This window comes from Rhinatrema bivittatum, chromosome 5 (genome assembly GCF_901001135.1).
Source record: "Rhinatrema bivittatum chromosome 5, aRhiBiv1.1, whole genome shotgun sequence".
NCBI classification, from domain to species: Eukaryota; Metazoa; Chordata; class Amphibia; order Gymnophiona; family Rhinatrematidae; genus Rhinatrema; species Rhinatrema bivittatum.
This window is the reverse complement of record NC_042619.1, coordinates 170,342,005-170,356,060: the sequence shown is the minus strand read 5'-3', so window position 1 is coordinate 170,356,060 and position 14,056 is coordinate 170,342,005. Positions and strand designations below refer to the sequence as shown.

The following is a 14,056-nucleotide window of genomic DNA, read 5'->3' as shown; positions in this document are numbered from 1 at the left end:
GAGGCTGACTAGCCTAAAGCAGGGAACCGAAGGGTGAGCTGCTATACCTGCTGGAGACAGATGAATACTGAAGGGTTACAGGATAGACTCTGTCCTCATATAGGATATCCTTTCAGTTTTAGTCTGTCTCCACCTGCTGGAAAGGAGGCTCAACCCACAGTCTGGACTAATCCGGGTACATACAAGGAACAATGTTTTTGCAGAACACTTACTATGTACCTTTTCTGGTTGATTCAAATACATACATTTGTGCAGTTAGGGATTGCTAGCATTTAAAAGGCACAAAATCAAAATGGAGGATCCAGGGTATGCAAAGGAAGGGTGAGAAAATACTAGGGGAAGTGGTGTCTTTCTGGTGTTTAACACCAATTTTATTTTTTTTTGCATCAGGTGTATTTTATCAGGCTTTATTGGTTAAAACATAAAATCAGAAGCCCTAATGATTATCAACTTCTATACTACAATGACATAAGGGCATCTAATCATTGCCTTTCATTTTCTGACATTTTGTAACTGCATAACATTAGTATGATGAACTAAAGATTTGATTTAAGCAGAAACCGATACCAGTAACTATCTGGCTTTAAAATAATTGATCCATCTGGTTATAATCATAGTTAAATTGGTTAATAGTTATAGCCAAAGTTGAATTTGTTGCATCTAATAATACTTTGCAGCAGTGACTGATGGCCTTGTGTTTAATATAACATGCTCCATGAGGGAGACAGAATCAGAAGCAAGCACAGATTTCTCAACCCTCAAGGCAGTGGAGCTGGAGGCATTAGGGAGACCACACACAGGCAGTAGGAAAGTAGGATAGTATTCCATGCATTAAAGCCTCCCAATGACTAGCTGAATAGAACAACCACAGGGCAGAAAAACTACCGGAAACCTGTTCAAGCATGAATGCACTAGCTCCCAACAGAGAAGAGGAGAAAACTCTGAATGAAGCTGCAGTACAGCAGCTGCTCAAACACCTCCTTACTAGTCAATTCCAATCTGGTTGGGACTATTAAAGGGAATTAAGTCTCTACATTAATGGTGGGGGTGGAAGGGAAATAGAACCAAGAGTTAAGAGAAAATGATAAGTATGAGAGAAAAAAATGTGTGAAGCTTGCTGGGCAGACTGGATGGGCCGTTTGGTCTTCTTCTGCCGTCATTTCTATGTTTCTATGTTTCTATAATTAGTGAATTGTGAATTAGTGTTATATGATCACAAACACTTACAGACACATATTCAGAGATGGATAGTTTATCATCAGGAAAAGCCTTCAGTTCCTCATACCGCTCCTCTGTTAACTCCAGGTCACGCAAGCTGCGACGGATATCACCTGCCCGCTCCCGCAGCTGCCGATTTGTTTCTTCCAGCTGCTTCTGTCTCAACAGAATTGTTTCCATTTCCTGTTTCAGTAGTTCTTGATGTTTTCTATTTAATTAGTAAATTAAAATAAATATTGGTTACAACTGATCAGGTTACTGCAAATATTCTTTCAGTTTAAAACTAAAGGACAAAATATCAAACAGATTAAAAGATATATATTCCATAAAGGAAAATTAGTTCTTACCTGTTAATTTTCGTTCCTGTAGTACCACGGATCAGTCCAGACAGTGGGTTGAGCCTCCTTTCCAGCAGGTGGAGACAGACTAAAACTTGCAGGATGCCCTATATCAGGACAGAGCCTATCCTCTAACCCTTCAGTATAACGTATGTCAAAGCATAAAACAATAAACCCAAGAATAGGATCAAGCAAGTAACCAAAAAGCTCAACGGAGCAACCAGAGATTAATGTAGAAGCATGGTATACCTAAACGCTCTTGCATAAACTTGGTATAAAATAACCACCAAGGCTTCCGGTGTAAATGCTCAGTAATCTTGCACCAAGGAAAATATGAAAATCTGCAGACCTGCAAGAAAACAAGCTTCGAGAGGACAGAAGACAGACAGGGAAGGGCGTCTGGACTGATCCGTGGTACTACAGGAACGAAACTTAACAGGTAAGAACTAATTTTCCTTTCCTGTACGTACCCGGATCAGTCCAGACAGTGGGATGTACCAAAGCTTCCCTACCCTGGGTGGGACCGAGACAGTCCTGCTCGAAGCACTTGCCGCCCAAAGGAACCGAACACCGGAGCGTGTACATCCAGTCGGTAGTGCCGAGCAAAAGTGTGCAGAGACGTCCAAGTGGCGGCCCTGCAAATCTCCTGTGGGAAGACAGATTGACTTCAGACCCTCAGGAAGCGGACGACCTTGACAAAGATACGCCGAGGAAATGGCTTCCTTCAACCACCGCGCAATCGTGGTCTTAGAAGCCTGCTTACCGCGGTTGGGACCACTCCAAAGGACGAAGAGATGGTCTGATACCCGGAAGTCATTGGTGACCTGGAGATAGCGAAGCAAGACTCGTTTCACATCTAGCCGACGAAGGTCCGCAATCTCCTCCGGAGAGAACACTGGGAGCTCGACCGACTGGTTGACATGAAAAGCGGAGACAACCTTAGGCAAGAAGGAAGGAACCGTCCTGCGAGAAACCCCGGAATCGGAGAAACGCAAGAAGGGCTCCCGACAGGACAGCGCCTGAAGCTCGGAAATACGGCGAGCAGAGGAAATAGAGACCAGAAAGACAGTCTTTAGAGTAAGATCCTTGAGCGTAGCATGGCGAAGAGACTCGAAGGGAGCCGCACAGAGAGCACGAAGGACCAGGTTGAGACTCCACGACGGACACGTGGCCCGAGAAGGGGGGCGGAGGTGTCTAACGCCCCTCAGGAAACGAATCACGTCAGGGTGAGCTGCTAAGGCATGACCGTCCACCTGACCCAGGAGAGAGCCGAGCGCCGAGACTTGAACGCGTAGAGAACTAAAGGAGAGGCCCTTAGAGAGACCCTTCTGAAGAAAAGAAAGAATCAAAGGAATCGAGGTGGAGCGCGCAGGGACACCCGCCTCCGTACACACGGACTCAAAAACTTTCCAGATGCGCACATAGGCCAGAGAAGTCGACTGCTTCCGAGCTCACAGCAGGGTGGAGATGACCTCCTCCCTATAACCTTTGTGCCTCAGGTGACGCCGTTCAAAAGCCAGGCCGCAAGACAGAAGCGATCGGCCTGGTTGAAAAATACAAGCCCCTGCCGAAGGAGATGAGGGAGATGACCGAGGCGCAGGGGCCCGTCCATCGCTAGATTGATGAGATCCGTGAACCACGGCCTTCGCAGCCACTCGGGAGCGACGAGAATCACCGGTCCCCGGTGGAGCTCGATTCTCCTGAGAACTTTCCCCACCAGTGGCCACGGGGGAAACACGTACAGAGGGAAACACGTACAGAAGGACCGGGAAAGGCCTAGCCATGCCGGGAGGAGTGGAGCCCCGGGCTAAATTTGCTTGTCCTGCCGAGGACATGCCAGCCCTAAGTCTTCCCCACCCGGCAGGCAAGCAGTGCAGAGGCCCTGGAAGCGTCCACGGACTCAGGACTATGCAGGGAACCCCCTCCTGCAAAAGGGGACAAGCCCCCCTGAGCCGGGCAAGAGCTGGGAGACTGACGTCTCCCACACAAAAAACAGAAAAGCACTAAAGGCAGAAATTTCCTTCAGAGATCCTTTTTTTTTTTTTATTTTAAAAACAAGAACCAAAAGAAGTACTTGCTTGAGCCTAAAGAGAAAGAAGAAGCTGACTAGCCTACAGCCGAGAATCGAAGGGGAGATGCTGCACCTGCTGGAGACAGACGAATACTGAAGGGTTAGAGGATAGGCTCTGTCCTGATATAGGGCATCCTGCAAGTTTTAGTCTGTCTCCACCTGCTGGAAAGGAGGCTCAACCCACTGTCTGGACTGATCCGGGTATGTACAGGAACAAGGAATAAACATATTTAAGCACTACAGTTATAAGTTTGTCTATTGATAAAAAAAAGTCACTGTGCAAAAAGAAGATTCAGATTTCCCTGTTTGACTGTTCTGTAACCTATATCTACCTATCGATCAATTGACATAGATATGGCTTTAACAGTTTCCCAGTATTGGCATACAAACATATCTGCGGTATTTTCCGTCTTTAATAGTTTAAACTGAATTTCTATAAGAACAAGTTTTTGAATTCTCAGGAAGAACATTTCTGTGTGGGTTTTAATATAAATATGCCTGAGCCTAAGAAGAAATGTAGTATTACCTGATAATGTCCTTTCCTTGAATTCTGCTTTACCAGTCCAGACATGTGGGGTTTCTCTCCCAACCAGTTGATGGAAACAGAGGACATCTTTTTCTGTGACATCATCACTGATAGTTACCATATGGCAACTTCAGCAAAAAAAAAAACCCACAAAAAAAAAACCCAGTATTCTTACAGAAGGTTCCATGCTATTGATGCCAGTAATAGCAGAGGCCATTCCCTAAGTCATCTTGATTAATAGCAGTTAATGGACTTCTCCTCCAAGAACTTATCCAAACCTTTTTTAAATCCAGCTACACTAACTGCACTAAACACATCCTCTGGCAACAAATTCCAGAGCTTAATTGTGAAAGAATTTTCTCAGATTAGTCTTAAATATGCTACTTGCTAACTTCATGGAGTGCCCCCTAGTCCTTCTATGATCCGGTAGCCGGGGCACTGGAGATTCACCCCACTTACTGATCCCTTAAAGGGCATCATTGTGAGGTTTGGCTTAGAGGTTGCGTCCACTGACCAATTTCACAACCATAGCTGTCTTCAGGCCACCACCAATGAGGCTACTGTTCTCGCCGAAGTTCGCACTTGGTCTAAGCTTGCATCCGCTAGGAAGGTTCGATCGCCTCTCCAGCATGTGCTCCTGAGCTATCTACCTCTCTCTCAAGAGAAGCAGACACGAACGAGCCACAAGGGCACTACAGGAAGTGATCTGCAATGTCATTGCTTAAGGATGAATTCTCACCACCTATCGTGGGCATCCTTCAAGGCTGCTCCTCCCTCTACAGGGATAGTTGTTCACTTCGAGACTGCGTAGACCAGGGCATCCACTTTTGGGAAACACAGGCATTCCTTGACCGCTGTGCCCAGAGGGTACAAGGCCCAAACTCCTTTAAAACTTGCTTCCGGGGCATCCCATTCCAGGTCAATCAACTCCTGGATGTTTCCAGCATTGGGAAATAGCAAGAGACTTTCCATAGACACACCAGGATGGGGCTCTTCTTTGGCTCCAACATAGGGTCCGTGCCTGGAATTCCCAGGATCTGGGGACACTAGAGCCGGTAACTCATCTCTTGTGGAAAAATTCGAAGCATGCTCCGGTATGGCTCTAGGCCTGTAGGGATTTCCCCATTCTCTAATGAATCCCCTGTCATCGTCCAAGGTGTCTGTGTCCTTGTCAGAGGTACCCTTGGTGAGGCGAGACCTTCCCTGCTGGGCTCAGCCTGGGCAGGGGCAGTAGCCGACTGTGCCTGAACAAAGGCTTGAAGGCCCTGAAAAAATTCCAACCAAGAGAAGGCCGCCAGATCCATATTTGGCCCAGGAAGAACCATGGTAGGTGTCACTGAACTGCCCCTCACCCAGGGAGGACGCAGCCCCGGAACTGCTCAGGTCCGGGGTGCTGCTAGATAAGGTTGTGGCTGACCCGTCCTCCAACTGGGAAGGGTTGGACTTGGAAAAGTTCTGAGAATCCAGCCCTCCCTGGGCCTCCTCACAGTGCTGACACAGGAAGGATTCCAGGTCAAACTGTGCAGCCCTGATATGGCAGGCAGCACAAAGGGCGTGTCACCTAAGCTTCTTTGCTGCTGGGGCCATTACTTATGTAGCTTGTGCGTTCAGCCTGCTATTGCCTCTCAAGCATGTACAGACTTGCCTTGGAGTGCATAAATCTAAATGGCCGGTTGTGTGCTAAAGTGTGTGCGCACTTGTGCGCACAGCTACGCGCGTACTGACAAACGAAGAGGAGAAAATGGCATCGCACCAAACCACGCCCAAGATGGCGTCACCGTGGACCGCCAAGTGGATTGTCCACCGAGCCTGAAGCGGGCCCTATCTCGTCGGAGGGGGCCAGCTCAACCTGCTCGGAAACCCCCTTCCCTTGCTCGAACAGGATCAGAAAAGTCGTCAGTACGGCACACCGAGCAAGGAGTCCGGAGGAAAGACTTACCGAAGCCCTTCCACGTCTCTGCATCAAAGGAGTTCTTCTCTACTTACCTGGACTCAACGCTTACCGGCTGAGTACAGAGAAGGTCTCCTGCTGCAGGGGGGAGAGGGCTTAAGCTGTCACTGCCACACTCTGCTTCCTGCACCCGCTGCCTTTCAGCTGCTTCAGCAGCAAAGTCCACACCGGAAGCCGGCTACCGGACCAAGACACACCTCTGAAGGATCTCTGAAATCACCTCAGGAATTCTCAACTGGGGGAGGGACCCTTAGGTATCACCGCAAGAGAGCGGGGCTCGATCTTCCTTTCAATTTAAAGGTAAATTTCTCCTTCGAATTAGTGCTGCAATCCCGCTAAACACCACTGCTGGTATGGGGATAGCATCCACATCTGCTAGGAGACGGAGATATACTGAATGGCTGAGGACACTGCAAGAGTATATCTAGGGTAACATCAGCTTTGAAACCTGAATCCATCTCTAACTGCTAGCAGGGGAGCAAATAAACCATTGGTCCTGAGTCCATCTGGCTACATGCTAGGAAAATAGGTGTTTAAATTGTCACATCACTTCACTGCAGTTTTTGGACTTTTTAAACAATTGTTTCAATTTATCTTGACCCTGATTTGTTAATAAGGCAAAACAGAAAGCCTGGCAATTTTTGTTAATTAGGACCATATCCATCACGGTGAACATTTCGGTATGATTACAACAGTAGCATTATACTAATGTCCTGCTCTTACCTGGCATCTTCTTGCTGTATTTTGGACTGGTTATCCAGACGTAACGATATTAATTGCTTCTGATGAAGTGTATCATTAAGTTTTTCCTCCAGTTCTTCAATCTAGAACACACAAAAATACAGAGATAAAATAAAACTCAGGAGCCAGCTCACTAAATAGCACAATCTAGCAAAAAGGAAAGCATGCACCAAATTAATTATCACAGCTGCATATTATGCAAATACAGGGATAATGAGATAATAAAATTTTCCCCTATTAATTCATTTTCAGACCAATTTTAGCACCCAAAATGTCTCTCCAACTGATGTGTAGCAATGGAGAAAGTACTTACCTGATAATTTCGTTTTCCTTAGTGTAGTCAGGGTTATGCTCCCCTGCCAGCAGATGGAGACTGAGTCAGATTTCAAAGCTGACGTCACTCTATATATACCCATGCAGTGACCTTGGCCCTCCAGTATTCTCTTCAAAAGCCACTTTGGACATACTAGTGAAAAAACTTGATTTAAAAATAAAAATAGATAACCGTAGCTGTACTCACCCAATGAGCCTCAGTAAGAACATAGGTGCCCTGATCTGGGGACTGGATGAAGGCTTACCCATAATCTCTTGGATTCAATATCCACTCCAAGGGTGAATCCTTGGCACCGATCTTGGGCAGCTGAGGGGAGGATGCTGAATCCATCTGTCTACACTAAGAAAAACAAAAATTATCAGGCAAATAATTTCTACATTTCCTAGTGTGTAGCCAGATGGATTCAGGACCAATGGGATGTACAAAAGCTACTCCTGATCGGGGCAGGAGGCTGCCTGCCACCCCGGTTAATACTGCCCTTGCAAAGGCTGCATCTTCTCGGGCCTGTACGTCCAAGCGATATAACCTGGAGAAGGTGTGCAAGGAGGACCATGTTGCTGCTCAGCAGATATTGATGGGGGGACAGCAGTCTAACTTCTGCCCATGACACTACCTGAGCCCTGGTGGAATGAGCTTTAACCTAAGGAGGTAATGGTTTTCTGCCTCCATATAGGCTCCTGTTACCACCTCCTTAATCCAGCGAGCTATGGTAGCCCGTGAAGCTGGTTCATCTTGCTTCCTGCCACCGTGACCGGTTATGAAACTTCCAAATACCGCAAAAAAAAAGTCTACAGCCATCTAAATGACAGAGGAAGCGATGTTCCTTCGCGTCCTTGAGTTTACCCAGGGATGGCTCCCGACATGACAATGCCTGCAATTCAGAGATACGACGCACTGAGCATATAGCCAGCAGGAACACCTTTTCAAGGTAAATAAACGCAAGGAAAGACTGCACAGCAGTCGAAAAGCAGGACCTGTCAAAAATTCCAACACCAGATTAAGATTCCACAAGGGAACAGGCAACCGTAGGGTAGGCTGAATGTGCTTCACTCCCTTCAGAAAAACGGACCACGTCCGGGTGAGATGACAGGGAGGCTCCATTCACCTCACCCATGAAAACAGAAGAGCGCCGCCCCCTGTATCTTCAAGGGGTTAAGGGCCAAACCTTTATTCAAGCCATCCTGTAAACATTCCAAAATAAGTGGGATTTTGACTGCCTGAGGAGGGACACCGTGCTTCTCGCACCATGCTTCAAAAACTCTCCAGACCCGCACATACACTAGGGATGTGGAACTTCCGAGCACGAAGTAAGTTGACGATTACTGCCACCAAATATCCTCGCTTCATCAGGCGAGCCCTCTCGAGGACCAGACCGTAAGACAGAATCTATTCGGATCCTCGTGAAGGACTGGTCCCTGCAGTAACAGGTCCCTCTGTGGTGGAAGGCAGAGGGGAGTCTCCACCATGTCTGCATACTACTGATGCCTGGGCCAATCTGGAGCTACTACTAGGACTATACTCCTGTGGTGTCCTATTCTGTGAATGACGCTGCCCAGCAGGGGCCAAGGAGGGAAGGCATAAAGTAACTTCTTCCAGCCAGAGCTGAATGAGGATATCGATTCCCAGAGACCACCATTCTCTTATGCGACTGAAGAATCGGGGAACCTTCACATTGTGAAGTGCGGCCAGCAGGTTGATGGACGGGAGGCCCCAGCGATCTATCAGTTGAAAGGCTTTGCCTGACAACACCCATTCTCCTGGATCCAGACTCTCCCTGCTTAGAAAGTCTGCTCTTTGCTGCAATGTCACATACTAAGAGGAAGGCAAAGATCCTGGAATCGGGGTTAATTATCCCCACTCCAGATTCATTGCAACTTACCATCAAGGGGTTCCTGCTCCCGGTCGTAGATACAACTCTGGAGGTGTCCTTTGGCGGCGGCCCACGAGGAGCAGATGGACCGGACACCGGATATACAGACTACGCTTAGCCCCCGAGTGCTGCTTACCCCTCCTTTCCCCTCAGTTGGATTTTTTCCTCACCACCATGTGGACCTTTGGGTTCTAGAATGGTGGCTTTAGAAGAAATTTCCCCCGCCGAGATAGCGACCGTGTCAGTGTCTGCTCCTGTTTCTGGCTTTGAGGCCTCAGCATCTTTGAAGAGCTCCATGGCAAGAGCTGATGTTCCGGTCGCTTCTTCGGTGAGGATTTCAACTTTTATCAGGGAAAAGTGGATATTGTGGGAAGTAGAAGTTTGGACAGGAAGACAGAGGTATGAAATTCAATATATAACATCCAGCCCTCCCAAAAACCTTCGGTAATCACCATGGACTCTCTTTGGTCAGCTTTAATGGTATTAGAAAGATCCATTTCTTTAGTGGATGTAACTTCTACTTTGCTGGAAGATTTCAAGATTTGGAATTGGAAACAGCTTCTCATACACAGAAAAGTTCTGCATTAGAACTTAAAGTTTCCTCTTTACAGCAAGCTCAAGATAAGTTGGTTAAGTCTGATTTTTCACATTTGTGAAAAATTAGAGAATATTGGAAATTTCATTCGTTACTTAAATTTACGTGTTCTAGATTTTGCTCAGTCTAATCTAATCTCTCCAATTGACATGATTAAGAAATATCTTACAGAGATATCAGAAATTCCTCAAGAAATTATGCCTACTTTAGCTAAGGTTTATATGACAAAGTCTTTAAAATCAGACACGACTGAACAAATTTTGGAACCAGAGTCGGACTTAACTCAGCTTTTGGAAACTTCTACTGATATCATGATAAATAGACGTGGGACTTTTTTTTTTTTGTCATGAGTTTTTTCTCAGGATAGAGATTTGATATTGAGATCTTTCTTTCACCATAGGCAATCCTTATTTCTTGGAAATCCAGTTTGGATTTTTCCTGATATTACTCGTTCCACACAGGAATGTAGGAAAAAGTTTCTTCAGATGTGTCCTGAGGTTTTGGCTATGGGTGCTAAGTTTAATCTTAGATTTCCTTGTCAATGTATTATAATTTACCAAAGCGTTAAACGTATATTTTGATCCAGCACATTTGCGTTTACATTTGGATGTTCATCCCACAGTTGACCCTATCTAAATGTATAACTTCGATTAGCGGCATTTGCATGTAAATGGTATAGTGACTGCCTCTCAATTTTACCAAATTTATTTCTACTTAAAAGAATCTGCTCTTATTTTTTCATCTTGGAACCTCCAATATTTCTTTAATATGACAAGTGAGATACATTATATTACTAGAATAAGATTATTTCCCAAAGAAAATTTTGCTTGTTAAAATTCTCTCCTGTATGTTTCTATAAGCTGAAGTGCTTGTTAATATGTTTGTGAAAATTTAATACAAAAAATACATACAGTCCAAACAGATAAATTTATAAATAAATATATTTCAAATTTTAATTTTGAGGTTCACTTAATACAGCAAATCCATTGCTCATCAGTCATAAACAAAAATAGGTTTCAACCGGATCCCCCGACATGGACCCAGTGTTTCGCCAGAAGGCTGTGTCGGGAGGGACAGTTATAATATATGTTTCCAACAACTGAAATGTAAACAAAAAGCAACTCACAATAACTTAAAAGACTACAGAGAGAGAGAGAGAGAGGCTTAAGACTGCTCTTGTCCAGGTTTACTACCCAACCAAGTTCCTGAAGAAAGGAGGTCACCTTGATAGTCAACCAGAGGCTCTCTTCCATGGACCTGACCCATGTCAACCAGTCATCCAAGTATGGGTGTATCAGGATTCCTTGTCCTCAATGCTGCCATCACAACCACCATAATCTTGGAGAATGTTCTGGGGGTGGTGGCTAGGCCAAAGGGCAGTGCCCAGAACTGATAATGGAACCCCAGTACTGCAAAGCATAGGAAGCGTTGGCGTTCTTGATGGATTGGGATATGTAGGAAGGCCTTGGATAGATCTAGGGAGGTTAGTAACTCTCCTGATTGTATGGTCATTATCATGGTGTGTAAGGTTTCCATGTGGAAATGACTCACTTGTAGGTGAAGGTTGACACTCTTGAAGTCCAGGATCAGGCGAAAAGAACCTTCCTTCTTGGGTACAATGAAATAGATAGAATAACGCCCCGTATTTTCCTGAGACGTATGTACTGGGATTACAGTCCTCACCCTGAGGAGCCTTAAGAGTAATCTCCACTGGCTGTTTTTTGTGCTGGGAGTGGCAAGGAGATATCATGAATACGTCCTGAAGAGAGCTGCGAAATTCCAGCATATATCCTTCTTGTATGATCTCGGGTACCCATTTGAAGTGAACTCGACCCATCGTTGGTAAAGAGAGTCGACCCCTTATCTACTCGTTCCAAATTGGGTCAGTCAAATTTCATTGGGAAGTTTGGGATGAGCCTGAACCCAAATCCGTCCCTCTCTTGGGCTGCCAACTACGAAAGGACTGAGTTCACTCCAAGGGCCAAGACCTCTGAAATGTCGAGGTTTCTGTAGAGGCAGAAATGTTGGGAGCCCCTGGACCGGCCCCTCATAGGCGAGGTGCGCTGCAGCTGCTTTCTCTTATCTTCCAGTAGCCAAGGGACTGGGGATTTGCACCATTTACTGGCCAGTTTTTCCAATTTGTTTCCAAATAAGAGTGATCCTTTAAAGGGCAACTTTGTAAGGTTGGCCTTGGAGGTTGCATCGGCTGACCAATTCCGCAACCATAGCTGTCTTCTGGCTGCTACCACTGAGGCAGCTCCTCTGGCTGAAGTATGGTCTAAATCAGAGCCCATGTCTGCTAAAAAGGTGGCGCCGGGTTCCATAGCTGCTCTGAGAGAGAAGGCATGAATGAGTTACCAGGGAACAAGAAGCAATCTGTAAGGTCATTGCTACTGCATCAAAGGCTTGTTTAAGGATGGACCCCATCTGTCTATCATGCACATCCTTTTAAGGCCGCTCCTCCCACCACTGGAATAGTTGTGCGCTTACAGACAGCGCAGACTAGTGCATCCACTTTAGGGAAACGTTCGGCCCCCTTTAAAAGTTGCTTCTGGGGAATCCCGTTCCAGGTCAATCAGCTCGAGTGGCTTCCAGTACTGGAAAGTATCAACAGGCTTTCCACAGGGAAATCAGAATGTGATTCTTCTTTGGTTCCATCAGAGTCCAGCCCAGGATCTCCCAGCATCTTCAGGGACTGGGTAACAAGGGCTGGCAATTCGTCTCTATGAAAGAACCTTAACATGATTCGATACGGTTCCAACCCAGGGGAGTTTCCCCTTCTTCCAAGGGATCTGGATTCTCCTCTTTGTCTGTGCCATCAGATTTCCTACTAGGGATACCCTTGACCAGGCGAGGAATGTTTCGAGGTCTGCCAAAAGAAATGGGAGAGGGAGGGGTTACCGGCTGGGGTTCTGTCCTGACAGAGGCAAGCGAGGTAGTAGACTACACCTGTACAAAAGCTTGTAACCCCTGGAAAAATTCCACCCAAGAAAAAGACACCAGGTCCATGCCTAGTCCAGGGGGAACGGGGGTGGGTGCAGCTGAGTTTCCCTCACCCACGGACTACCAGACAAGGGGGTACTCAGGTCCGGAGTACTTCCAGTTAAGGCCATGACTAACCCATTATCCAAATGGGAGGAGCTGAGCTTAGCAAAGTCCAAGGAAGCCAACTCTCCTTGGGCTTCCTCACAGTGCTGACACAGGTTGGAATTCAGATCAGGCTGTGAAGCACTAATATGACAAGCAGTGCAGAGCAAGGCGCTTAGATTTCTTGGTTGCCAGCGCGCAAATTTAGAGTGCCTAGATGGGGCGCGCGCTCACCTTTTCCTATATGTGTTTACAACGTTGTGTGTAAAACTACCCACTGACGTTACGTGTACAGAGCATGTGCAGAGGTGACGCACTGCACATACAGACATCCTACATAGGGCCATACTGCACTCACAGAAATGTGTGCAAGCTGGCGCCATTGAGGCCGACCACGTGGTGCGCCTAAAGCGGGGCCTAGCCCACCCAGAGGCCCAATTCCCGTTACCCCCACGGGAGCGAAAACGACATTGGTATGGCTTGCCGAGCTTGGAGACCTGAGGAAACCTATCGGAAATCCCTCCAATCATCTCTGGATCGGTAAATCTTCTCCCTTTTTTTAAATTTTTATATATTTTTTTTTAAGCTTACCTGGGCTCAGCGATTATCAGCCGAGTACAGAGACAGTCTCCGGATGCAGGGGGGGGGGGGGGGGGGGAAAGAGAGGGCTTTGGTCGTTATGACCTCGCTCAGCTTTCTGCACTCGCTACCTTTCAGCTACTTAAGCAGCAAAGTCCATGCCAGGAACTGGCTCCTGGACCAAGGCACACCTCTGAGGGCTCTCAAAAATCACCTCAGAAATTCTGAACGGGGGGAGAGACCTTTAAGAATCACTGCAGGAGAGCGGGGCTTAAAATTTTCTTCAATTTAGAACAAAGAATTTCTCCTTCCAAAAAGTACAGCAATCCCCATCTGCTGAAGATAGAGAAATACTGGAGGGCTAAGGTCACTGCAGGGGTTTGTATAGGATGACATCAGCTTTGAAATCTGACTCCTTCGCCATCTACTGGCAGAGGAGCATAACCCATTCTTGGGAGTCCATCTGGCTACACGCTAGGAAAAGTGGTTTATACATTAGTCACTTAATTATCCCCCTGGCCCCTCAACCTGCATTAAAACCCTCCCTTCTTATACCCTGATCATTCTAAAGTCCTCCCTCTCAGCACTAGAATTAGATGTAAGTCCACCTCACCTAAACTCTTAAAAATAAAAGCACTACCACTTCAGGCTCCTTTCCCTTCCTTTGGGCGGGGAAAAGGGGAGATCGCAACGCTGAGATAGTGGCAGGGGCCCACTTTTAATTCTGATGGGGGCATTGAATTAGG

General features: G+C 46.5%; 1 protein-coding gene across 4 annotated transcripts in view; it reads right to left on the bottom strand.

The window, feature by feature from the left end:
• The window catches only part of PIBF1 (progesterone immunomodulatory binding factor 1), a 391,620-nt gene that overhangs the window by 362,171 nt on the left and 15,393 nt on the right, over positions 1-14,056 (bottom strand). For all 4 annotated transcript variants that reach the window (XM_029603019.1, XM_029603020.1, XM_029603018.1 and 1 more), the window contains exons 3-4: positions 6,828-6,928; positions 1,228-1,426 (exon numbers count right to left, since the gene is read on the bottom strand). In XM_029603019.1, the coding sequence (XP_029458879.1) occupies positions 1,228-1,426; positions 6,828-6,928 (300 nt within the window). The remainder of the gene's footprint in view (positions 1-1,227; positions 1,427-6,827; positions 6,929-14,056) is intronic.